General features: G+C 35.3%; 1 protein-coding gene across 9 annotated transcripts in view; it reads right to left on the bottom strand.

The window, feature by feature from the left end:
• The window catches only part of CEP126 (centrosomal protein 126), a 97,097-nt gene that overhangs the window by 27,044 nt on the left and 42,248 nt on the right, over positions 1-27,805 (bottom strand). For 4 of the 9 annotated variants that reach the window (XM_012454951.3, XM_064375356.1, XM_064375357.1 and 1 more), the window contains exons 5-8: positions 23,672-23,870; positions 19,125-21,270; positions 8,558-8,670; positions 5,095-5,170 (exon numbers count right to left, since the gene is read on the bottom strand). In XM_012454951.3, coding sequence (XP_012310374.1) covers positions 5,095-5,170; positions 8,558-8,670; positions 19,125-21,270; positions 23,672-23,870 — 2,534 coding nt within the window. Of the gene's footprint in view, positions 802-1,101; positions 3,951-5,094; positions 5,171-8,557; positions 8,671-19,124; positions 21,271-23,671; positions 23,871-25,066; positions 25,751-27,805 lie in introns of those variants that run through there. The other 5 variants (XM_012454971.2, XM_064375359.1, XM_012454968.2 and 2 more) reach the window with 4 other exon arrangements.

Raw genomic sequence — 27,805 nt, 5'->3', positions numbered from 1 at the left:
TACATAAATTATCCTTTGATCCCTATTTGTCTTTGAGATCAGCTGTTGTGCATACTTACATATACTTATACATACTTAACTGTCTGTATGTGTTCATATTACAAACAGAATCCCAGTAAATATCTGCTACTTTGATTTTATTTATCAGGATCCTCTATCTAGCATTTTCCCATCCTTCATTTTTTAAAAAAGAATATTCAAAATGATTGCAGTGAGTTAATAAAAATTCCCAATGTATTACTTGAACTAAAGAAAAAAATAGGTAATATAGATAGTTTTTGTCATATGCTTGTTATTCATTGGTAGTACAAAAAGAAAAAGGAGATGATATCAGTTACAATGAATTATAAATAAAAGAGAATAAAACTTAAGGAAAGATTAGAAACTTTTATGATCAGCTGAGCAGAACTAACATCCTAGAAACAGACCCAATTAGATATAAGAACATGTGATCAAAGAAGCATAAAAGACTTGACAGAAGAGAAAGATGATTTTACAAATTAGTTGTTGCTTATAAAATAATTGATTTGGGCTGGATGAAGTGGCCCATGTCTATAATCCCAGTATTTTGGGAGGCTGAGGTGGGAGGATCACTTGAGGTCAGGAATTGAGACCAGACTGGCCAACATGGTGAAACGCTGTCTCTACTAAAAATATAAAAATTAGTCAGGTGTTACTGTGAGTGCCTGTAATTCCAGCTACTTGGGAGGCTGAGGCAGGAGGATCACTTAAACCCGGAAATGGAGGCTGCAGTGAGCTGAGATTGTGCCACTGTGCTTCAGCCTGGGTGACACACTCCATCTCAAAAAAAAAAAAAAAAAAAGTCAATTTGGAGTTTTATTTCCCATTGTTTGTTTAAACAAATTCTGAAGAAATTAAAGACAAATTTAAGGAATCAACCCATTAATTAAAGCAACCCAGAAGAAAATGAAACAAATGTTTCTAAATTTCTATATTGGGAAAGTTCTTTGACAAAGTTTAAAAGTAATGGAGAAATCAGTAAGAAAAGACTGAAACATGTTTATTTAAAGCAAGTCTTCCCCAATAGACTTTAAATTTCTGAAGAGCAATACTTTTGTATATTTTGTTCATTATTGTAAATGTCGAGTATTCCTTATCCAAAATGTTTGGGACTAGATGTGTTTCAGATTTTGGATGTTTTTAGAGTTTTGGATATTTGCATATATATGAGATGTGTTGGCGACGAGACCTAAGTTTAAACATGGAACTCAGCTGGGTGCAATGGCTCACACCTGTAATCCCAACACTTTGGGAGGTCGAGGTCAGTGGATCACCTGAGGTCAGGAGTTCAAGACCAGCCTGGCCAACATGGTGAAGCCTTGTCTCTACTAAAAATACAAAAATTAGCCAGGTGTGGTGGCACATGTCTGTAGTCCCAGCTAATTGGGAGGCTGAGGCAGGAGAATCGCTTGAACTTGGGAGGCAGATGTTGCAATGAACTGAGACTGTGCCACTGCCCTCCAGCCTGGGTGATAGAGTGAGACTCCGCCTCGAAAAAAAAAAATCATGAAACTCATTTATGTTTCATATACACCTTATACACATACCTGAAAGTAATTTTATATAATATTTTAAATAATTTTGTCCATGAAATGAAGTTTGTTTATACTGAACCATCAGAAAGCAAAGACTGCTGTATCAGCAACCTATGTGGATGATCTGTGGTTGTTTGGATCACTGTTATTCCTGACTCCAAATTTATATGCTACTGATAAGCAATAATGTTCTTACACCTATTCACACATAAGTACTTAACAGTAAAAAAGTATGATGTATCATTTATACAGTGAGAAAATAATGTGTTCAGGGCAACTAAGCAGCATAGTAATATCACCAGAACACCTGTGTCAGCTGTTCAACAACAGCAACAAGGAACAATGACAGGGTTCCAATCCTAGGTATTATGCTACATTTCGATCAAATGGCTATTGTACAGTGTATTTTATTTTTTTAGGTGAGAAGAAATATCAGAAACAGCTAAGGCGCTAAAAAGTAGGTCCTCTAGGGATGAGGAAATATTCTGTTAGATGACTTTAAAATATGTTTCTTCTAGAATCTTCTGCTTCATTTATAATTTTTTTTGTCTTAGAAGCCTCTCCTTGATTTTATTAACAGACATAATTTCTTGTTGCCATGAGTGTACAATGCTCTTGTTGTTCAATATACCCATCACACAATTTTCATCATATTGTCAATTGGCACCTTTTTTTTTTGCAGTGATAACAATGTCATTATCACTATTAACATAATCATCTTAATTCAGAGTTCTTTTGGCTATTTCACCATTGGTCAATGAAAACCCCTGGAATCTTATTATCGATGTTAATAACTTCTTTGTATCCACTTCTTCCAGCTTACTATGGAATCTGAAGGTATATTTTTTGCTTATGTAATGAGATCAGACATCATTTTTTCCTCACTTGACATATGGAATTCTTCAGTCACTACGTTGTTCACTGTCACTGAACATAGTTGCAGGCCAGAGATTGTGCCAGGAATGCACAATTGTGTCTTTAGTCCCTGTGTTCCAAGTATTTGCAACAGCATGTATGGCATCCTTCATGCTAAACTTGCTTCAAAAACCTTCTACACCCATACCTCTGTTCATTGTTACTGGCATGCTGTTCAAGAAACTGTTTATATATATTTACTCTTCATCTAAGGATACTCTGGTCACATGGCTGAATTAATGAAGTAACATTTGGGGGAAAGCACATGGCATAAACATTATTTTTGATGAAAATCACAGCTGGGGGATGAAAAGAACAGTTGTCAAAGAATAAGAAAATCTTGCAGTCATCATTCAATCCAGCTTCCTTGATATAAAATGTTTGCGAAACCAATCAGAAAAGATGTCCCTGGTGATCCAAGCCCTTTTGTTAGCATATTAATGGACTGGTAAGAAATTCACTCCTTGAAAACAGTGAGGACACAAGCTTTTGCCTATCATAGCAAGTTTACGCTTAGGCGTGACTGAGTCATTAGCACATCCCAGCAGTTATTCTGTTTTTCTTTTTTTTTTTTTGGAGACTGCGTCTTGCTCTGTCGTCATGCTGGAGTGCACTGGTGCAATCTTGGCTCACTGAAAACTCCACTTCACAGGTTCAAGTGATTCTCCTGCTTCAGCCTCCCGAGTAGTTGGGACTACAGGTGTGTGCCACCATGCCCGGCTAATTTTTTGTATTTTTAGTAGAGACAGGGTTTCACTGTATTAGCCAGAATGGTCTTGATCTTTTGTGAGCCACCGCGCCCAGCCTATGCTGTTATTCTTAATTCTTGTAGGGACTTGTCTCATCAGCTATAGTCAATGTCTTTCTTGAGTAACACCACCAAAACAGTGACGTTTCATCAGCAACATATACTTGTTTTGGTATCAGATTTTCATCAGCAATGACCTTGGCAAACTCTTCAATGAATTTCTCTGCCACTTTGTAATCAGCAGATGCTTTATCACCACAAATCTTTAAAAATAATGCTATGTGATGCTGTCTCTTAAATTTCTATAACCAGCCTGTTGAATATTCATAGTTCCCTTCAATTTTGAGTTCATGATACATCTTCGCTTGTTTCATGATCAGCATACCATTAAGTGGCACATGTTCACTGCAACGCTGATGGATCCACTCTTCCACCTCACGACTGAAATGTTCATTTTTAACTTTATGCAGTGTTTTTACATTTTATATTAACTTCTGTTCATCTCTTCCAGAATAGAACTTCAACAGTTATCCTTCTGTTTCTTCAGGTCATATATTGTGGTCATTCCAACACCATCCTTTCCTATATGACATTTTATACTTACATTGCTGGTATAGTTTCTCCAACAGTTTGACTTTCTGGGCTATCAATAAACAGAAATGTTTCCTCTTTTTATTATCACTGCTACCCACAGGGGTATCCTCAGGTCTTTTTGATATTTTCAACAATATCTTTACAGTAGAGAAAAAGCAAAAAAAAAAAAAAAAAATACAGTCAGTAATGCATGTAGGTCTTAGCCCCATGTGGGGCCTTATGGGGAATCTGCCATTGGTACATGTACCATTTTATTACTCCTTGTGAGCATGCTTACATGGGGGAATCTGGGTGTGGATGGAAACGATACAGCACAGCTGAAGAGGGTTGAGAGGATCTTTTTCTCCCCTTGGGGATGCTGAAGAAACTGTGTGGTATGAGCCTGTGTTTTGGCTGTGATCCATCACACAAAGGCAGGTGTGAAATTTTCCACTTGAGGTATCATGTCAGTGCTCAAAAAGTTTTGGATTTTGGAGCATTTTTGATTTTGAAATATTTGGATTAGGGATATTCAACTTGTATATCCGGTAGCTACCTATAAGCTGAAAGTTAGCTCTCAATAATCACTTATTAGATGAATAAAAATTAAAATGTATGTGAAAATACAATATAAGTAGAATAACATGCAAATAGTAGTGAAAACATCTTCAACTCATATAAGAATTAGAGTCCTTGATAGCTAAAGAATTTGCAAACATCAGTAAGAAAATTTCAAACTCTAATATCTAAGAAAAAAGTACAAAGAAATAGTTCACAAAAAACACATAGAAAAGCAATTAAGCATAATATTAATGAAAGGTATAGAAGGAAGGCAAATATGAAAAGAAAAGATTCTACCTCAAGTTGACATACATCATTAGACATACACTACTAGAAAAATTTTAAATAATACTTTTCTGGAAAATACTTTAGCAGTATATATGAAAAGCCATATCAATGCTTATTTCTTTTGATCCAGTATTCATTTAATACACAGAGTTTAATTTAATAAATATTTACTGGGTGGCATTTACATGTCAGTTACTGTAATTTTAATTCTGAAAATCTACAGAAATAAGTAAAAAATCAGAAAATAACTTGATGTAGAAAGATGTTCAATACATTGTTATTTAGAATAAAGAAACGCTGACAATGACCTTGATGTGCAAGGGGGAGGAGAGCTCAGGTTCTAAATGGTGGTTTAACAATTACATAATACGTTAGCATCCGAGAATAGGCATACAAGAAAAAAAAAGTCAATGGGAAGAAAGATCAGAAGAAAATGTTTAAACTAAAACGTACCTTCTTCAATATAAGAAGTACTCCCTGTAGTTTGTTTTGGCTCATTTGAACTTAGCTGGACACTTTGTCCAAAATTCTACAAAGATAGAATATTGAATTAAAACATATTTCCATATTTAAAATTTATAATATGTACATGAACTTTTAAAAAACTTTTAATTGCTGTATATATTTTTAGCTATAATTGTTCATGTAACTTGTATATTACATTTTTGAGCTGAATTCAATAATTATTATAATAAAGATTTTCTATGGTAATTGAATATTATGAAAAATGTTTTATGTCCACTAAAAAGTTTTCAGGTTATGATACTGTCTTGGATATTTGGAAGAGGTAAAGTAAGTTGGATGATAATCAAAAGTGCTAATTAGGCCAGGCACGGTGGCTCACTCCTGTAATCCCAGCACTTTGGGAGGCTGAGGCAGGTGGATCATGAGGTCAGGAGACCGAGACCATCCTGACTATCATGGTGAAACCCCGTCTCTACTAAAAAGGGCATGATGGCACAGGCCTGTAGTCCCAGCTACTCAGGAGGCTGAGGCAGGAGAATCACTTGAACCCAGGAGGCAGAGGATGCAGTAAGCTGAGATTTCACCACTGCACCTCAGTCTGGGCAACAGAGTGAGACTCCATCTCAAAGAAAAAAAAAAAAGAAATATGAATTAAATAAAAGGCAAAAAATTACCTTAAAGTTTAAAACCTAGTTGGTTTATCATTGTAAGGGTGAATCACAACTATTAGTCAAAAGCATCTGATTACAGTTAATGTCAAGGATAGGTAAATATCTTACGTGATAAAACACAAATAGCTGCCCCAATGCTGCATAGAACCTTAAAAATGGAAGTCTCAGAACACTGGCAAAAAGTGTATACATCCAGCACTTTCTGAGAGATACCAACTTCCCTTTCCTGAATATGGTCTACCTCCTTCTTTATTCTATTTTGTTTCATTCTTAGAAATAATTGTTTTCTCTCAGATAAAACTGCTTGGCTATGACTATACATAGCTTTTGTTCAATCTGATCTGAGGAGAAACTGCAGATTTTTGCAACAGCTTTCCTTCAGTAGATCTTATAGTTTTGTTTGACCTCCATTATAGATGTGAGATACCCTGGACTGAAACCCTGGTGCAAAGTGGCAACTGTACGTTTTCTATCTTTCACTTATCTCTTTGAGATTTTCTCCATATAGATGTCACAGGCTGGAGAAAATCCAGTATAATAACATGCATTTCTTAATACAAAGTGACAAGGCCACTGCTGTAGTAACTGAACCCTTGCTTACACTCGGAATAAAAAACAAAAACAAAACAAGACAACATAATAAGGATGAAAAAATTTGGTTCAGGAACACTGACCTATTCTTGGGCTAACAAGACTTTGGAAGATGTGTAAGTGGATGTGTGAGTGGAAGATCTGTATGTGAAAGGGTAAGTGAGGCTTCTGAAAAGGACAAAAATGGACTCTAAATACAATAAGACAGAATGCAAAAGAGCAAGAGACAGAATAGAAGAAGACATAGCAAAATTAAAATGAATTTATAGAGGGCACTAATAATAGACATTTAAAATTTTGTTTGTTCGTTTTCTTGGTTATAACAGCTACATATTACTTTAAAATTTATAATATATTAATGAAAATAAAGAAAAATTAAGGGTAAGGATGTTTTTGCATTATGGATCTTGAGATGTCTGATGGAAACATGGCAGTTGAAATGGAAGGCTTTATTAGGCATTATTGTATTTGTAATCAGGAAGTTATGCCTGTAATTAACCATTATTCTATTAAGCAATGAAAATATGTGGGTAATGAGATTAACTTTGTTTACATAAATATACAACTAAATGACTTTCTTTGCTGATAAGATTAGATAATTATTGATTATTCTCCACATTAATAATCTTATCCATATAAAAATCAGTATTTCCTATAATATACAAATCATAGGACCCTCAACTGATAACTTGGAATATAAATTCTTCACATGGCATTCTATTAAAAATATTCCAGTTCTATTAAAAAAGTCAGAGTGATATTTAAAGTGGAAACTCCAAGTGAAATGCTATTTACTTATCTATCTAGACTTTTAATATTCTAAGGTCAATCCTTGGATCAAGTTAGACCTCTAGAAAAATGCCATATTTGACTGCATTTACTTAGATCTTACAGAATTACTTCCATTTACTTTAATCTTAATTTATTTAATTTTTTTGAGAGACAGGGTCTTGCTCTGTTACCTGGGCTGCAGTACAGTGAAACAATCATAGCTTACTGCAGCCTCAGACTCCTGGGCTCATGCATCCTCTTATTTCAGCCTCCCAAATAGCTGGGACTACAGGCATGCACTAGCATGCCTGGCTAATGTTATTATTTTTACTTTTGCAGAGATAAGGTCTTGCTATGTTGCTCAGGCTGGTCTTGAACTACTGAGCTCAAGTAATCCTCCTGCCTTGGCCTCCTAAAGTGCTGGGATTACAGGCATAAGCCACCATGCCTGGCCATTATTTTAAAATTGTTACTATGCTTTTCAGTTTTATTCAAGATCTCTATCTTGAACAGCCATATCAAACTCTTTATTCATTTGTTGTGGAACTATTATTAGGAACTATTCATTATGTATTTCAAAATTCCCTATGAAAGGTCCTCAATGGGAAATGTTTTAAAAAATTGTATCCCAAACAACAACATCATAATTAATATCCCTTGAGAATTATATAACTCATCTAATTTTCCTTTTTGCCATGTCTTCCAGAAGCTCAGACACAAATAGGTCATATGGAACTATAGTTGTCTTTATAGTTAGCATACTTTTTTTTTTTTTGAGATGGAGTCTTACTCTTGTTGCCCAGGATGGAGTGCAATGGTGCAATCTCAGCTCACTGTAACCTCCTCCCGAGTAGCTGGGATTACAGGTGCCTGCCACCATGCCTGGCGAATATTTTGTATGTTTAGTAGAGACAAAGTTTCATCATGTGGGTCAGGCTCGCGTTGAACTCCTGACCTCAGGTGATCTACCCACCTCGGCCTCCCAAAGTGCTGGGATTACAGGTGTGAGCCACTGCACCCGGCCTAGCATACTTGTTTCTTTAATCTGTGTCTCTAATTTACTTTTCTTTCTTTTTAAAGTATATATTTAACTTTGTTGAATTTTGTTGTGAAAGACCTTATTTTTTTTCCAGCATTGGCTATCAATAATAACAAATAAAATAATAATGGTGATTTAAAGTTGGTTTAAAACTTTCACTAGTAACTGATTTTACAGTCTAACTGGAATACAGCAAGTAGATATAGTGCAATAATCTCCTAGCATAAAGATTCCAAGATTGCTTCACAAATGGCTTTGGCTATAATTATGTTTATGTTGTGGTATACAGTTTACAGGCACAGCATAGTCCTTTAAGAACCTACGTTTTCCAGGCAATTTTTCAATACCGAATAGAGATTCTGATGACTATTGTACTTACATTAATTTGCTCATTGTACTTCTGTCCTACAGATCCAGGGTTTTGTCTTTTCTGCTCTGAAATATTTCTCCGCTTAGTTTCAACAATTCGTTTTCTTCTCATAACAGTAGACCCTTAAACAAATGCAAGCACAATGTCAAAAATTATGCAAGTTGAGTAGCTACTAACATCAAGAAAACTCTGTAAGTTTAATTCATCCAGTCAGCATACTTTATTGAGCTCCTCTTATATGTTCTATGCATGGTACATTTAAAATGATGAATTCAACAAAATCCTTCCTTCTGAGGGATTTATAGTTTAGAGCAGTAACCTCCAGAGCATGACGCAGAACACCAGAAGGTTGCGTAAGATAATCCACTGGTGTGCTGGAAGAACATATTAGAATTCTAATTCATATTTATTATCTACAAATTAGAAGTTAAACTTTACTCATGTAATACCTGATAGACACTGGCACCCTGGTTATTTTGCAAGGTAGATGCTCATATAATGCATGAAGTAAACTCAGTTATCTTAGAAGAGTTAAGGTTCCAAGCTTAAGAGTTTGACAGTCATTAGTTCTCTTTAGCTTCCTGCAATGTACTAAAATTTATGTGTGCACAGGTAAGTGAATTTATGCATATCTTATAGTATCTTAACAAGTCCTCACAAAATAACAAAGTAGCTAGAATAACTTTTGTAGGGCTCCTACTATATCTATGATGTTTATTATTTAAGGTGAGTTGTAGGTACATGAATGTTTATCATATTTTTCTTGCTTTTTTATGACTATTTAAAAACATATTCTTGCAAAATCACAGATCAAAATAATACTAATAATGCAAAGATAGGTAAACAACAGCAAGGCTAACACATTTTTCTCATTACAAACTCTTTGCCACATAATGACAGTAACATCACAAATTCAAAAATTATCAAATAATTATAACAGTAACTTTTACTCTAAATGTATATTGTGCTGTGAGATATTAGCTAATGATATCATACAAAATGTAAAATTTTACTTTACCTTATATTTAACCAATTTCTGATTAAGGTTCTTAATGAATGTATTAAGAGTAATATATGTGTATGCTTTATATGTGTTCAAAATTCTTATTAATAGAGTACAATAAAAAGTCTTAGAATCCATTGGTCTAGAAGAACGAATATAAATGAATCATTACCATAAAATGCTTAAATTGGACGTATAGCTATAAACGGAATTAAGTGAAAGCACAGAGGGTACAGTGACTTTGTAAGAATAAGGAAAGGTTTCATAACGTTTGTCTGAGCTTGGTCTTGAAGGAGTAGCTAACCTTCTGGGCCTTTTTTTTTTTAAAAAAGATAGTAGTAGGTTACCAAGTAAAAGAGCACACTTATTTATTTATTTTTGAGATGGAATCTTGCACTGTTGCCCAGGCTGGAGTGCAGTAGAGCAATCTCAGCTCACTGCAACCTCCACCTCCCAGGTTCAAGTGATTTTCCTGCCTCAGCCTCCTGAGTAGCTGGGATTCCAGGTGCGTGCCAGCACACCCAGCTGATTTTTGTAGTTTTAGTAGAGACGGGGTTTCACCATGTTGTCCAGGCTGGTCTCAAACTTCTGACCTCAGGTGATCCACCTGCCTCGGCCTCCCAAAGTGCTGGGATTACAGGTGTGAGCCACCTCACCCAGCCTAAAAGGACACTTTGAGTCAGAAAGAACATTATGTACAAAGGCATAATGATGACGCATATTTAAGTTTCGTGGGGCCGAGGGTGAAAATTCAATTGGTCTGGGGCATAGATATGCACGTGTGTAAGCACTTATATGTCTTGGGAAATACATGGAAATGTGTGCACGTGCTTAATGATAAGAGCCTTACAAAAAAGCCTTTACTTGGCAGGGCGCAGTGGCTCACGCCTGTAATACTAGGACTTTGGGAGGCTGAGGTGGGCGGATCACCTGAGGTTGGGAGTTTGAGACCAGACTGACCAACATGGAGAAACCCCGTTTCTACTAAAAATACAAAAAAATTACCCAGGTGTGGTGGTGCATGCCTGTAATCCCAGCTACTCAGGAGGCTGAGGCAGGAGAATCACTTGAACCTGGGAGGCTGAGGTTGGGGTGAGCCGAGTTCACGCCATTGCACTCCAGCCTGGGCAATAAGAGCGATACTCAGTCTCAAAACAAAACAAAACAAACAAAAAAGACTTTACCTTTCAAGAAAGTAAGCTAGTAACTGAATACCTGATATCTGAGAGTAAGAAATAATAACGTAATACTAATATTTATTTAGCATTTATAATTTGGCAGGTATTGTTCTAAGGGCTATAGATGATATTATCATTATTCTTACATATAAAAAATTAAGATGAAAAAATGCTCAACATCACTAATCATTAGAGAAATACAAATCAAATACAACACAGTGAGATACCATTTCACACCAGTCAGAATAACTACTATTAAAAAGACAAAAATTAACATGCTGGTGAGGTTGTAAAGAAAAGGGAATACTTATATGCTGCTGGTGGGAATCTAAATTAGTTCAGCCATTATAGAAAGCAGTTTGGAAATTTCTCAAAGAACTTAAAGTAGAAGTACCATTCAACTTCTATTTTATAAATCGCTCTACCATAAAGACACGTGCATGCGTATGCTTACTGCAGTACTACTCACAATAGCAAAGACATGGAATCAACCTAAATGCCCATCAACGGTAGACTGGATAAAAAAAGTGTGGCACATATACAACATGGAATACTATGCAGACATAAAAAGGAACAAGATCATGTCCTTTGTAGCAACATGAATGGAGCTAGAGGCCATTAACCTAAGCAAACTAACACAAGAACCTAAGGAAACCAAATACTGCATGTTCTCACTTTTAAGTGGGAGCTAAACTTTGGTAATAAAGAATGGAACAACAGACACTGGGGCCTACTTCAGGGTTCAGGGTGGGAGGAGAGTGAGAACTGAAAAATAACCTATTAGGTACTATGCTTATTGCCTGGGTGACAAAATAATCTGTACACCAAAACCTAGTGACATGCAATTTACCTATATAACAAACATGCACAAGTACTCCTGAACCTAAAATAAAAGTTAAAAAAAGAAACAAAATAAGAAATTAAGGCATGGGGGTAGGGGGAGAATAAGTAACTTGCCTAGCTCTAAAATCTAAACTTCTAGCTCTTACCCATATGCTAGTAATTTTCATTCTGATTTGACTGTGTCTCACAGAAATAAATATATTTTACATTGTAACCTTGGATACATATGTAGTTTTATAAAATATATTTATCCTCGCAACATATGATACCTTCTAGTCGTTTCCATTCTAGAATATTCTAAAATTAAGGCTTCATTAAAAAATACTAGTTACCAGTTGTTTCTACCTGTACTGATATGCTAAATGCTATATATGCAAAATGTTATAGTTTCCAGTGACATAATTTGGGCAGCAATATGGATTCTATGTTGTTTTCTATTCTTGGAATTTTCTTTCTCCAAATCTTGAGAAGTCCTCATTTTTCTTTATCTAAAAAGCTTTAAACATCTTGCATAAAAATTTCCTTGTTCACGTAACTGCTGTGTCAAGGTTTTATCTCATCCCTCCGTCTGCTCATCAATCTTCTGAAGTCACTTTTGTACTTTCTTGATTGAATTATTTATCATTGTGCTTTATTGTTCTTTGTGTTCTTTTGTTTGTTTGTCTGTAGAAAGTGATTTATTTTAAAGAGAGAGACAAACAGCAGATGGAGAGAGAAAGAAACAGCTAATTCTCACCCTAAGTGAGAGAATCCAGAAAGATGGAATCCAAGAGAGGAAAGAAGCTTCCACACTGAGTGGAAGGGAATAGAGAGAGACATGGAGTTTAGGAGGGGAAGACAGGCTTCCATGAGAGAGTGTGGAAGGGGACTCCAGAGGGAAAATCCAGGATAGAGAAAAACAGCCTCCATGAAGGGAGTGTTCATGGAAGGGGATCCAAATATGGAGTCCCATTCTTTGTGTTCTTTGTAGTTTTGTGGATTGTAGATTATTGATCACAGGAAAAGACACAGTATATGCTTAAAACTGTTTATGTATTTTTCTATTCACATACATGTGCTTAAATATTATCTAGCAATTAATACAATAGCTGAGCATTTTGCTATTTTTGCAAAAATAATGTAACTTGCACTGGTATCTCTGGCCAAATTCCTAGTTTCATATGAAAATTCTAGATATGATAGTTTCACCAACAAAACTCAAAATAAAATTACTAATCTTCAATAAAGCATTATAATTAAAAAAATCTGTAGTATTCTTAATTGTAAACATAAGAAAAAATACTGGAGATGTTCTTAGAATTATAGCTTTGGAAGAAATCTTAGAAGTTAACTAGTTCAACATGTAACCCCTGGATCTAAATTAGTTGCAGGTGGACATTCAACCACTGCTTGAATGGCATAGTGATGAGGAGCTACTACCTCATGGGGCATCCTCTTCCTTTGTTGGATAGTTCAAATCCTTCCTTATGCTGAGCTGAAAACCTCTCTGCAACTTTTACCCTTTCATTTCAGTTCTGTTTACTCCTTCTTCTTTGTAATAAGCCTTCAAATATTTGTACACAGCTATCATGTCTCTTAGGCTTTTGTTTCTTTAATTGACTTTTAGACTGAACCTTTCCGCTCACAGCCCTGGGTAATCCCGGTTTGTTTATAAAGCCCTTAAAATATATATCCTAAAAATCCTAAAATGACATAGAATATAGCAGTACTTCTAAAGATCTGATTGTTATTGCCTAAAATTATTGTCTAAAATTATATTGACTTTGTAACAGCTCTGGTAAACATTTATTTTTTTTTTGCTTTGTTTTTTGTGTGCGTGTGCACATGCGTGTGTGTGTGTGTGTGTTTTAACAAAGAAGAGTTATCAAGACCGGTATCTTTCTTCTTGGAAGTATAAAATTGATCTAAAAAAGACTAAATACCACTTTGGGAGGCCGAGGCGGGTGGATCACGAGGTCAAGAGATCGAGACCATCCTGGTCAACATAGTGAAACCCCGTCTCTACTAATACAAAAAATTAGCTGGGCACGGTGGCACGTGCCTGTAATCCCAGCTACTCAGGAGGCTGAGGCAGGAGAATTGCCTGAACCCAGGAGGCGGAGGTTGCGGTGAGCCGAGATCGCGCCATTGCACTCCAGCCTGGGTAACGAGCGAAACTCCGTCTCAAAAAAAAAAAAAAAAAAAAAAAAAAAAAATACTAAATACATACAAGCAACCATAAAGGAACAGGCAACACTGAAAAACTTTTAGTCATTAAAAAGTAAAAATACCAATCACAAATTCACAGAAAAGAATCACAACATATATAATCCATGTTGGATCTGTATGTAGAATATATAAAGAACTTCCATCAATAAGAAATTTAAAAAAATATAAAAATAGGCAAAGACAAGAACAGACATTTCATAGAAGATAGAATGCAAATGATGCACAAACATATAAAATGCTCAACTAATTAGTAATCAAGGTAATACAAATTATCATAATTAGAAACTTTTTTTAAGGAATACATTTGTATTTTTATTATAGTGAGTTTCCCGACAAATAAGGCTAAGGTTTTTCTAAGGCTTTTTTTATGATTAAAACCTAATTTATTGCTTTTTTAAAATTTAATTTTAAGTTTTAGGATACATGTACAGGATGTGCAGGTTTGTTACACAGGTAAATGTGTGCCATGGTTGTTTGCTGCACCTATCTACCCATCACCTAGATATTAAAGCCCTGAATGCATTAGCTATTCATCCTGATGCTCTCCCCTCGCCACCTCAAGACTCTAGTGGCTGTTGTTCCCCCCACCGTGTCCACGTGTTCTCATTGTTGAGAATATGCAGTGTTTGGTTTTCTGTTCCTGTGTTAGTTTGCTAAGCATAATGGCTTCCAGCTTAATCCATGTCCCTGCAAAGGACATAATCTCATTCCTTTTTATGGCTGCATAGTATTCCATGGTGTATATGTACCACATAATTAGAAACGATTTCATACTGTACGACTGAAAAACATTAAAAAGTCTACCATACTTTTGGTGAGGATGTAGTAAAGGGGACTTTCATATATTACTTGGGAAAACAACTTGGATTACCTAGTAAAGTTGAAAATACATATCCCGTATGGCTCAGCAACATGTGCATCAGTAGATGTACAAAACTGTTCTTGGAAGACTTATTCATAAAAGGGAGAAACTAGAAGCAACCCAAATGTCCAATGATAGGAGAATGAAAACATGTTTGAACATTTATATAATTGAATGTGATGCAGCAATGAATATGAAGCACAGCCAATCCAATCAATCTAAAAAACAAAGTTGATTGGAAAGGCAAATCCAAGAACATAGATAAAATGATTCCATTTATAGAAGTTTCATAACTAGACAAAATGACATATTGTTTGCAATACATTCATATGTGGCAAAATTATAAAGAAAATCATGAATTAATTAACATGAAATTCTTTGTGGTGTTCACATCTGTAGCAGTGGAAGGAGATGCAACTGGGAAGGAACATATGGGGCTTTGTAGGTATTGGTGATTTTCCTTTTCTTTCTTATTTTATTTTACTTTCTTGGAGACTGGTCTCGCTCTGTTGCCTAGGCTGGAGTGCAGTGGCATGTTCTTGGCTTACTGCCATCTTCACCTCAGGATTGGAGCAATTCTCCTGCCTCAGCCTCCTGAGTAGCTGGAATTACAGGCACACACCACCATGCCCAGCTAATTTTTTTTTACATAGTGACAGGGTCTCCCTGTGTTACCCAGGTTGGTCTTAAACTCCTGGACTCAAGCCATCTTCCCACTCAGTCTCCCAAAGTTCTGGGATTATAGGCATGAGCCACCGTGCCTGGCCAGGTTCATCATTTCCATAGTTCTTTTACCAGTATCCTAAACTCTTTGCCTCTTGGTCTTTTTGTCACAAGAATCAAACAACCCTCCCTCCCCTGTGGGGGGAAAATATTTGCTTTTCCTCTGCCTCCTTCTAATTAGCAGAGAAAATTTACACCAATGTGCCAGGCATATTGGCTACACTGTAGATTTATGATCATCATTTTCTGATGGTTGACATTACTGAGTATTCCTACTGTTTCTCTCATAAATTCACTCTCCTTCCTTTGAAATAATTATTTCAAACATCCTCCCCAAACATCCAATTTCCCCACTTCTCTTTCCTCATAAAATACTTTCACTGCTCATTTTTCTCAAACCATATATCAATGGAAATAAATTTCTAAAATTGGAGGAAAAGTTGTAGTTAGAATACATTAATAAACGCATATAAAAGTGCAAAATATGTAAAACAGTACTATATGGCTAATGGATATATCCATGGGTAACATAAGTATAGCAGAAATGGTAATGACAAACATCAAACTCAGAATAGTGATTATCTCTGGGGAGATAAGAAGATGAATAGGATCTAGGAGGGCTACATACAGGGCTGCTACTTATGTTGCACAACTCCAGATAGCATCATTTATATTATATCGTATGCAGCAACTTTGATACACAGGTATTTGTACAATATATGTTCTTTGCTATGCTAAAAATATTTTTAAATAAAAACGATTTAATACACAATAAACAAGGAGGATGCAGTGTCAATGAGTATAAGCCATTCTCTTCAAGTAGTTTAGCCATAAAGGGTAAGATCTATGACACTGATTTGAATAGGCAGAACTATGACACTTTTTGGTGGGAGATTAGATTTGGAGCAACAATCCAGTAGGGAAGAAAAAGTTTAAAATATGAATGAAATAGAATAAACCATGTATGGATTAAATTTCTAAAAGTAAATCCTCTTTTGATATTCTTGATTCAATATTCTCTTGCTGTGAGATCCTGCTCCACTATTTATCTCAACTGTATATAGCTTCATGCTTGTTTCCTTTGAGATAAAACTTAAGCATATAATAAGTGAAATAAAAGATGCTTGGAGGTGGATGAAGGAAGAGATGAAGGCATTCAGATGGCCCCATTTTGTCAATTGTTGGGAGATTAATTAGAATAAATGAGCAGGATTGGAAGAGTGAGCTTTGTGAAGAGGGGGAGAGATTGGAAAAAATTGTTGACTAATGATAAAAGGATTGCTTGAAGTTACAAAGCCTAAAGAAAGTAATATGCCTGGAAATACTTAAGCTATATGAGCGCATATCTAGAGGAGCAAATCAGTTTCTCATAGTATAACTTACGGGCTTTCTCATCTAAAAAGGAACAGAGATCGTTAAAGAATAAGCCCACCGGGGGTTGAGATAAAGATAAAAACAAACCTTAAGGGAAAAGGTGTCAATTGAGAGAAATTTTGTAGGAAAATGACACGGACAGAGAAAGAAGAGAACAAACTTAGCACTGTCTGTTACTAATGGATATCTACGTATTTTACCCTAGAAATATGATATGATACCTGAATATGTAATTGGATCCAAATAGAGAATTGAAAACAAATTAGAATAACTAATAAGTTTGGAAATGTTTTAGGATTTTAGAAGGGGAGAACTCCCTCCTTTGATTAAATGTCAGGAAAATATTGGTTTCTCCAGATAAATAAATATATCCCATTCCTTTATCAGAGGATCAGATAATTTTAATATGCTACTCTTTTGTATATAAGCTATTGGGAAACTATAAGTTTCCTAGTATTTTTCCCAATTAACAGAGTATGATATATGATATTTGCTTAATAATTATATTTACTATATGGTTTTAGTAGAAAAAGCACAGGACTTGGAATCATAGAGATCTGGATCAGAATACCAGTTCTGCTATTTACTAGCTCTTGACCTTGGGCAATTCTGCTTACTTCTCTGCAAAACAGCATTTTAAAAAATATTTATTTCTTAGTATTCTTATCAGATTTAAATGAGAAAGTAAGTATAAAACACTTAGTCCTGTGACTGGTACAAGGTAGAAACTCAAAGAGGGTAAATATCATTTTTATTTTAGAATATTTAATCTGTATGACATCTTCATTTTTTTAAAGTGTTGTGAAAACTAAAGTTACATTCTGAAATGACTGGATAAGAAATCATAATTTTAGTGAGAGAAATAATTTTTTAAAATCTAGATTTTTGTAGACAAGTATTAAAGATATTTAGATTATAGTGTCTGCATTTAGACTCCCTTCTGCTAATGTGGCTTCTATCCATTCAATTCAAGCAGAGTCTGGGTGACTGCTAAGTGCCAGGCACTGTTAGAATCTGGGAATACAGTGATGAATTACACAAATGTCCCTTGTCCTTAAAAACTCATGGTTTAATTGAAGATGACTTTGAATATTAAATTTTAAACTCCCATTATATATCAATATTTATTCGTATCTTTGGAAAAAGTTGTTTTCTGATTGCCTTCAGACTCCAGTCCTAACTATTTCTCAATAGGAAACTGTTTCCTATTGGTGGGAAAATGTGTTGCCTTGTAGTTTATTCCCTCATAGGAGGAGAGAAACTTTATGAAGAATCAACCAGCTAGTAAGGGCAATGGCATTCTATAGTGAATTAATTTTCAAAAATATTTCAAGGCAATGATATAATTTTTTTTGCTCTCATAAAAACCAATAGTCAGCAGATAAAAGCAGAGCTGCCACACTTTGGGAAAGAAAATGGGAGAATTAGGTACCTCTAATTAATATTAGTTTATAACAATTTAACAAACATTTTAAAGAAAAATAAAACTACATGTATTCACTTGTTTATAATAATTTAAACAATATTTTTCATTGTGCTTACTTTAATGGAATATTTGACTACACTAGTAATGACAGAATAATATGAGACAAAGAATCAGATCCAATCCTATTCTTTGTCCTTCCTCTTTTAAACTAACAGGAAACATCATGGAAAAAAATGGAGGCTGGCAGAAGTTTCTAATTTCAGCTGAGTACAGTTTGGGTCATTGTCTTAAAAGTTTCAGCTACTAATGTCACAATTTTTTTTTTATTTTGTTTGAGATGGAGTCTGGCTCTGTTGCCCAGGCTGGAGTGCAGTGGTGTGCCATCTCAGTTCACTGCAACCTCTGTCTCTCGGGCTTCAGGTTCAAGTGATTCTTCTGCCTCAGCCTCCCATGCAGCTGGGATTATAGGCATGTGCCACCATGCCTGGCGAATTTTTGTATTTTTGTAGAGACATGGGTTTTGCCATGTTGGCCAGGCTGGTCTTCAACTCCTGACCTCAAGTAAATCTGCCTGCCTTGGCCTCCCAAAGCGCTGGGATTATAGCCAAGAGCCACCATCAATGACATGATCTTGGCTCACTGCAACCTCTGCCTCCAGGTTCAAGGGATTCTCCTGCCTTAGCCTCCCGAGTAGCTGGAACTATAGGCATGCATCACCATGCCAGGCTAACCTTTGTATTAGTAAAGATGGGATTTCACTATGTTGGCCAGGCTGGTCTTGAACTCCTGGCCACAAAGTGATCCACCTGCCTGAGCTCAGCCTGGAGGTAAGTTATTTCTATAAAGCTATTGTTTAATATTTGGGTAGTATGTATGGCTATACCTAAATAGAAAATATTTTGCATGAATTTAACAAAGGTGTACATTTTATCTATAAAAAGATATAAATTTATTCTTACCTGCAGCCCTTTTATTTTGATGCAGGATATTATGCCCTCTTTTCCACAAGGGAACAGATTCTTTTTCAGTAGTTCTAAGGGTCACAGACTGATAACTTTCTTCACAAACAGGAGTTCTTTGGGTGCAATATAATGTTCCATCTTGCTGGGCAACTGCTCGAGTGCCATTTGAATGATTTATTTTTGCAAAAGTTTGGCACTCTGAAGAACAATATGATGGCAACGATGGTATCACAGTGACTAGGTCAGAATAAGCATTTGAGAGTGAAGAACTTCTTTCTTGATTCCACCGGTTCAAATCGTGTTCTGTTGGAAGCGCATGTTTTAAATTAAAACAGTTATGCGTAATAATGTTTTGAGGATTTTCGAGTGTTACTGATTGACACTGAGACACTTGTATATTTTCACCATTTCTAATATTTGATATAGATTGAGGAGGAGGATGAGGTATAATTAATTTTCCCTGAGGTTGTGTAAATATGTTGACTTTGCTTGCAGATTGTGGTTGAATGACAGTGCCTTTTCTGTTTGTACATAGAAAGCCTGATTGAACTTTTGTAGATGCAGATCCTGTTTTTCTAATTATTTTTGCTACACTCCTTTGTGGCTTGCCTTGCTGAGTTTTAGAATCATTATTATGTACAAGGATTTTACTTTCCTCCTTTTTTGAGGCTGGCCAGGCATGTTTAGCAAAGTCACAACCTGAAGGTATAAAACAGTTCAAAGGCACATGGTCTGCTCCAGATCCTTCTAGAGTGATAACATTTTCAGAGACAGAATCCTCCCTGGACTTCTTTCTATCAGCAGAATTTACAGCACAAGCAGAAACACTAATTATGTTGCTTCCAGCACCACTTTCAATGTGGAATTGTTGAGAATGCTGCTGAGTTATTCCTGTTTTATTCTTCAGTGAATGATTGTCTTCAGCACTGTTTTCTATATTAGTAGTTTCATCAAACCACCTCAGTTTTTTAATAGTCTTTGGAATTTCTGGACCTTTTTCTTTTTCCTTTGTTAATTCAATACTATCTCTGATAGCTGCTGCTTTTTGATTTCCAAACTTAAAGCTCTGATTTATAATTAATGCCTTAAGATAACCATGTTCATATTTAGATTCTTTCTTTAAAATACTTTTAAGAAACCTCACACCATTTCTCTCATGGATGTTGTATTTCATTTTCTTTTGTTGGCCAACTAAGTCATATTTAGAAGTTACATTCGACAAAGATGATGTTTCAGCTAATTTTTGTTTTTCATCTTTTGAATCGGGATTGTGAGGTATATAGGCATCTTGAAAATTGTCTGAAAATAAAGGCAACTCTCCCTTATGACAATTAAAATATTTTATGTTTTCTTCTTTACCATCTTTCAATTCATCTAACTTATCAGAACACTGCACTGCATCAATTTCTTTTATGTGTATACTGTTCTTTGCTAAAGGTCTAGCTGACTGTGTATTAGATGGCAAAACTAAAGGCGTTGCCAGTGGTACACACGAAGTAGGAATTGAAGTAGTTCCATTTTCTTGATTTAATTCAGAATATTTCTCTTGATCTGGAAATGTAGCCACTTCCTGGGTTAGAGAATCCAAAGTGCTCCGGTATTTGCTAAATTTAAATGTTGGGCTCTCAGTAACTAATGGCCTCTCCCTTTTGAATGCTCCAGTGTCAGTTGTCCTCATAGTGCTAGTTTCAGAGGTCTTTTCACTTTTTTTATCTAGTACAAATATGGGTGGGGTAGATACAAAGGCTATTGAATTAGCAGTATTTGTGGCTCTTTCCATTGTTCCATTCAAAGGAGATGGATTTTTTTCTTTACTATTAAAACATTGCCGTGAAGGTAGAACATTAGATTTGCTTAAAATATCTGAGAAAGGTGTGACATTCTGAGTATTTAAAGCATCTAAATTTGTAAGCCAATTATTTATATGTTGAGCTTTAGAGAATGCCAGTTTATCTTCATCAAAGCAGCTTAGATTAGTTGATTGAGGATCTGCTGATTTGAGGGAAATGATATTCCTCTGGATGGATGTGGAATGTTCCTTATTAAGTGTTAAACATATTTCTTCATGTTCTGTAGCCTCAAGACTGTCTATACTTGAGAGGGTTTCAGAATTGGTTATCTGATTAACTTCATCACAAAATTTCTGAAACAACAACAACAACATTGTTTTATAGTGTATAAACTTTTAAATGCCAGTATCAATGATTCAACATACCATTGTTACTGAGCCCAAGTCTCTTTGCATATAAAGTAATATGACTATAAACATTGTAGGTATATAAGTAATTCTTATCCCTGCATCAATCCTCAAGGTAAAAAATAGGGAGGTAACAAAGACTTATAGTAAAGTATGCTTGCTTTGACTTCAAATCCTAAAGTAATACCCACTTATTCTAGCCACAGTTATAACTTATAAAATAATTTTGTTATCACCATTCCGAGTATGAAGTTTCTTGAAAGCTTAGTAATAGCAAGTGAAATTCTGAAAAAAATTATTTATAAATTGTATTTTTTCCTGAAACATTCACAGAGCCTAAAAGCTCTGTGATCCTAAAGTGAGCTTCCTGTTAGTAGGAGCTACATCTTTTTATAAAACTTAATTTTGTGAACTGTAGTAAGGTTTTTAACTCTGACTACATGTTGAAATTACATAAAGAACTATGTAAAATATCTATACCTGGGTCCTGCTGATTTAATACTCAGATGGGGTCCATATATTGTTATTATTTAAATTCCCCAGGTAATTCTCATATGGGGTTTAGGCTCAAAACGTATTGACTTTAATGACTCCTTTTTGGAGGTTTAGCATAGTAGCAGCTTCCATAAATTCCATAGACATTTTCATCACTATTTCACAAAAAATTACATGAAAATTTATCAGTCTTTAATAAAATTTCAAAATTACTTCAAAGTATGGTAAATGTTTGAAAATATTTCTATTTTCTCACACATATCTAGAATGCATTAATCTATATCACATATATAGAGATTGTTTGAAGACATTAAATTGTATATATAGTCAAAATGCTGAATGGAAAGATAATTGATATCCCTTAAGATTTATCATACATTTTAGACTTATCTAAAATATGTAAATTTATAAAATTTACATATTTTGGTATTAGACAACAGTACATTATTTTTCTAGCTCAGAAAGTAAACCAATAAATAAAGGAAATAAATTACAGAATAAAAATATTTTAATTTATACAGTTAATCCTTATTGATTTAGTATTGTGGAATACATTTTGAAAATTATTCATGAGGGTTTTATATTTTTAGCATTTAGCCCCTATTTATTGTTGGTTAATTACATCATTTCTGTTATTTCTGTCTGATATTGACTACTTTTCTCCTGGTTATGGTCATATTTTCCTGATTCTTCATATGTCTAGTAAGTTTTGATTGAATGCTGCAACTGTGAGCATTATGTTATTGAATATATGGATTTCATAGTCTTCTTTATGAAAGTGTTGGCTGGGAGCGGTAGCTCACGCCTATAATCCCAGCACTTCAGGAGGCTGAGGTGGGCAGATCATGAGGTCAAGAGATTGAGACCATCCTGGCCAACATGGTGAAACCTCATCTCTACTAAAAATACAAAAATTAGTTGGGCATGGTGGTGCGTGCCTATAGTCCCAGCTGCTTGGGAGGGTGGGGCAGAATTGCTTAAACCCAGGAGGCTGAGGTTGCAGTAAGCCGAGGTCGCACCACTGCACTCCAGCCTGGCAACAGAGCGAGACTCTGTCTCAGAAAAAAAAAAGTGTTACTTTTTTTGTTTAATGGGTAGCTAGGTTACTAGTGGATCTTTTTAAGGCTTATTCAGGCAATATACCTAGGTAGAAAGCCTAGGTGATCATAAGGCTTACATCATTTGTTTCCCCTTTTCAAGATCATATCCTGTACTACCTCTGTCCCATGTCTAAAAGCAGTTGTTTTATATATTTTATTCATAATTATAGTTGTTTATGGCAGGAAGGCACATCATCATAGCTGGCAGAAATCTTTTGTTTTGCTTTTTTAGCCTTGCCATGGTTGATTAATTATTGGATGAATCAGGCCAATGTTATGAATTTAATCTTGATATTGGTTTATTAAAAATCTCATAAATGTGTATAATTATTAATGAAAAATAAAGATCATGGATGGATATGTAGGAATATCAGTCGAAGTCTATATTCATTTGTGGAAAAAACTGTTAACAAAGTATATGCCCTACTAGAGATAGACTACAAATATCATTTCTAGTGAATTCTGCCATATTTCCATTAAGAAACTAATATCTACATGTATTATAATTTTCTGGTTGCTTTTTATAATACAGCCTCTAAAAATAATACATTACATTGTACTTTCAAAGGTAAGGAAAAAACTAAAAAATTATTTCTATAGTTTCTACGATGAATTTGTGCTGATTCATCCACACTCTCTTTCATGGCCTATTCTCAGCTAGTAACATATTTCTTTAGTGGAGAACACTACAAAAGTGGAGCAGAATTAATACTAGGAATTAAAATATTAATAACATCTTTATAGTTTCATACTTGCAAACTGCTTAGATGCTGATCTTCTAGGAGTTTCTGAGTTTCCTCCAGTTTAAGCTGGAACACATTTTTGTTAGTAGCCAAGGTTGCCTTCATGTTTTCATTCATTTCTTTATCACAATTGGTTTTTGATAGGAGTTCTTTCTGATGCTTGTGATCATTTTTTGATAATGTTGAAGGCAAGGCAGAATCTATAGCTCTGTCAAACAGACATAAAAAGTGCTTAGTACATTTAAATAAAGTTAATTTCTTTTTATATGTATATACATGACACATTTGTGTAATATGTGTGTTTGTCCAGATAACCACATATAAGGATATTGGAGAAATATAGACATATTAGAATGAGAATTTAAGGCAATCAATAGTAGAATAAAAATAGTTGTAAGACTAAAGTGCCAATAAAGAACACCTTCATATAGGAATGCCTAGTAATTCATGGTTTTGATTATTATAACCTATCCCTCTCTCATCTGGGATAAGAGTAGAAGTAATTCCTGTGTAGAGTTAGTCCTCAGTTCTTTAAGAGCATTCCTATATGGATAATAATATGATGCATTACCATTCTTTCTGAGATGACATAATGGATGGTAAGTTAGGAAAAAATCTGTAACCCTAATAGTGTTGGCTGAAGATTCAAGCAGATAGAAAATAGAAAAACTGCCTGTCAGGGTCAACAGGAATTTTCACCCTATTTATCTAGCTTTGGGAACCTGGATCTTTCTCAATGGAGGCCATGTACTCACTTATTTTCAGTTGTTTCAGGATGGTTCTTATGCCACAGAAGTGTACCTTTCATATAGAGTCTACCTTTACTGTGCTAAAGGGCCACCTAAACATTTTCAGTGCATGACCTCATCTTCTATTAGAATTTTGTATCTTCTGCAAACCTATAGCATGTTACATTTCAGTATATATACACAGTGAAGGCAAAGAACTAAAGAAAATTTTTGGGGGAGAATAGGATGGGGATGAGACTATTATATAGCTGAATGCTGCTGCACTGGGTCTGGCAGTGTGAATCCCAAGAGCATTTATTTCTAATTCAATTAAATTATTCCCACTTCAATGAGGATAAAAATGTTTTGGAAGTTGACAATGGCCACATGTGACATATATCTATTAACTATCTCCAATATCCATATATATCTTTATTTGGACAGACTGGAGTAGTCGAGGTCAATGATTACTAGATTCTTAACTATCCCTATGTGATCACACATTAATGAGGGAGAGCAAGAAGGGATGTGATACAAGTTCCTGAACATTAATGATATGTTTCTGTCTCTTCCTTTTATACTTTTCTACTCTTACATAATCCTTCCCCCTCAGTCACCCTTCCCAAACAAAATATTGCTATATCTACAAAATATCTAGTAAACTCAATTTATTTACCTTTAAAGTTGTCGTCTCTCAACTTTTTCTTCTCTATTCCTTTCTTCTCTACTCCACTTTCTTCTCTTCTCTTCTCTACTTTCTTCCCCCAGTGAGGAGGATTGAAGGGGTGGATAGGAATAAAAGGAGATGGGGAGGTAGAAACAGAGGGAGAGTGAAGAATAGGGGGAAAGGAAGAGGAAATCATAAAGGAAGAAGTAACAGGAGAAACTGGAGAGGGAAAAGCTAAATAAGTTGGAGGCAAACATGGGGAGGAAGATGAATGCAAAGGAGAGGAAAAAAGAGGGATAGATGAATGAGGTAAGGATGGAGAAGTAGGAGAGGAAGTCGAAGAAGAGGAAAGAATGGATGAGGAAGAAGAAAACGGTATACAGGCTGAAGAAGAGGATGTGGACGTAGAAGGAGATGAAGGCAAAGAAGAAGATGGAGAATGACAAGGAGGTACAAAGGAGAGAACTGAGGCTGGTGGGTGATCTACAAAGGCCTGGGGCTGATTTGACAATGCTGTGGCTTGTGGAACAGCTTGCTGGACTGACTGAAAAGGATCCAAGTTAGCAGGATGTGCAGGCAACGGAGTGACATAAGAAAGAGTGGGGACTGGCTGATGAGGGGGATGACTGGATAAACAGGAAGGCTTCAAAACAGGGAGAGGTTCCAAAGGGGTTGGGGAAACAACCAGTCGAGCTGGAAGGGAACGGCGAACAAGGGCAGGCATTAGAGTGGCTGTGGTAGAAGGCTGCACTGGAAGGAAACGTTTGGGTCTGAAAGTTTTGTAAAATAACTTGTTCTGTGAGTCAGGGTCAGGAATGATTGGAGAACTTTGGGGTGGGTGGGGTAGATGGCCAGGTGGGCCAGAAGGAATTGGTGCTGGCAGACGAGCTAAACTGCTAGAAATGCTAGAAGTAGCCGGGGTTGGAGGACGAGGACGATATTTAATTGGGTAAGACAGTAATGGGGCTGGTGCAAAGGTCTTTGGAAGAGTAGAGGGGACAGATGGATGGACAGGCAGCGTATGGGGCTGGCGGGTAGGAGAAACAGTTGGGTAGCTAGGAAGAATTTGGGAGTGGTGGGACCACAATGGGACCCTCGAAGGAGACAGCTGTTCAGGTAAATAGGGGTCAGGTGTGGAGATAGCTGGACAGGTAGGAATGGATCTGCACAGGTGGAAAAGCATTTGGACAGGCAGGTAGAGAGACAGCCTTATTAAGATTTTATTTTTGGTTTATTGGGCTGTCTCTAGGCTTTTAATTCATGTAATTTTTTTGTCCATAGGGTCCATGCATGATTTTCCTTTGATCAACCAGTGTCCTCTCACATGGACTGAAAAATGTACATAGCTTATTTAAGTTTGCCATTTCTTATTCCTGGCTCTTAGAGTATTTTCACTTCTCAGAAGCCGTTTACTCATACAGATACATGAATATGGGCTGGAAAATCTGGTTTAAAGCATGAGTTCAAAGGGGAACTAGAGGTCAGTAGATAACTGCTCAGCTCTGGCCAGATTTCTCAGTGTAGCACGTGGTTCAGGATCAACTGCCTCACCACAAATACATGGATATTGGAGATAGATATCTAACAGTATCATTTTATTAAAGTTTAACCATTTAATATGGGAGACAGTATATCTCCTTTTACCTTATACCTTTCAGAATGGTCAAGCATATTAGCTTTATGATAAGGATTTGGTGGTAATAGAAGACTAATTATTTCTTATATTTTTTATTATAGTCACTTATTAATATTCTTATACTTCACTGATATAAGAATACAGAAGCTGAAGCAGCTTCTATGTTCATGAGAACATATTCTTTAATTTTTTGAGGGGCTTAAGCACTAAATGTCCTGCACTTTATCATTTTTTTCTTTCAGATTATTACATTGCCAACATTTTATTTTTATCTACCACTAACATTTTCCACATTAGAATAATCTTACTGATATACCTCTGCTTCTATGTAAGTCCCTTATTTCTTGGCATTACTTTATTTCTTAGCACATTTAGGTTTATATTCCACTGAAAATGTATTTTTAATGTGACAGTAGCTTATCAATGTTTTCAGCTTCATATTTTCAATAAATAAAAATATATCCATTAACCTAACACCTGATTCTTAATATTCTAATATTTCACATTTGTATAGAATTTCATAGTTTACAAAGCACTTTCATATACATTACTTAATACTGTTGTTTATCTGTGAAGAAAAGTCCAACTTTTTAATAAGTAAATAATAGTGTTCTCAGTATACATTGTATATACTTGTTGTTTTCCAAAACATAAAATTTATGTGATATATATAAACATACACACACACAGATAGATACAGATATCATGAAGTCATAGTCAAAATAGTATACTAAAATGACATGAAAACTAGCTATGTATTCTAATGAGGAATGAAGATCATTTCTCATAAAACAAAGATGATGTGTGTTATTTAATGATTCTAGCATAGACTTGCTGTAATCATATCTACATGTTTATTACAGGGAAAGCAAAGTTGTCCTGATAGTTTAACTCTTCTAAGACTTCAAGCAACTGTACACTGGTGAACAAGAAAAATGTCTATGCTTTTCTTCACTGTACAAGAGTTTTTTACAGTTGAAAATATCCAATTAACATAAAGTATAACAACTGATAGAAAAAAATAACCTGAAAGTAAAGAAGCCCTGTATAAAAAATGTACATTACTTCTATATTAACTGGTTTAGAATTTTATAAATTAGTCTAAATAAATC

Source organism: Aotus nancymaae, unplaced genomic scaffold (genome assembly GCF_030222135.1).
Source record: "Aotus nancymaae isolate 86718 unplaced genomic scaffold, 86718_ANA_hifiasm-v0.15.2.pri h1tg000012l, whole genome shotgun sequence".
Taxonomy (NCBI): domain Eukaryota; kingdom Metazoa; phylum Chordata; class Mammalia; order Primates; family Aotidae; genus Aotus; species Aotus nancymaae.
Note: the sequence above shows the minus strand (reverse complement) of the source record. Positions and strands in the feature narration are given on the sequence as shown.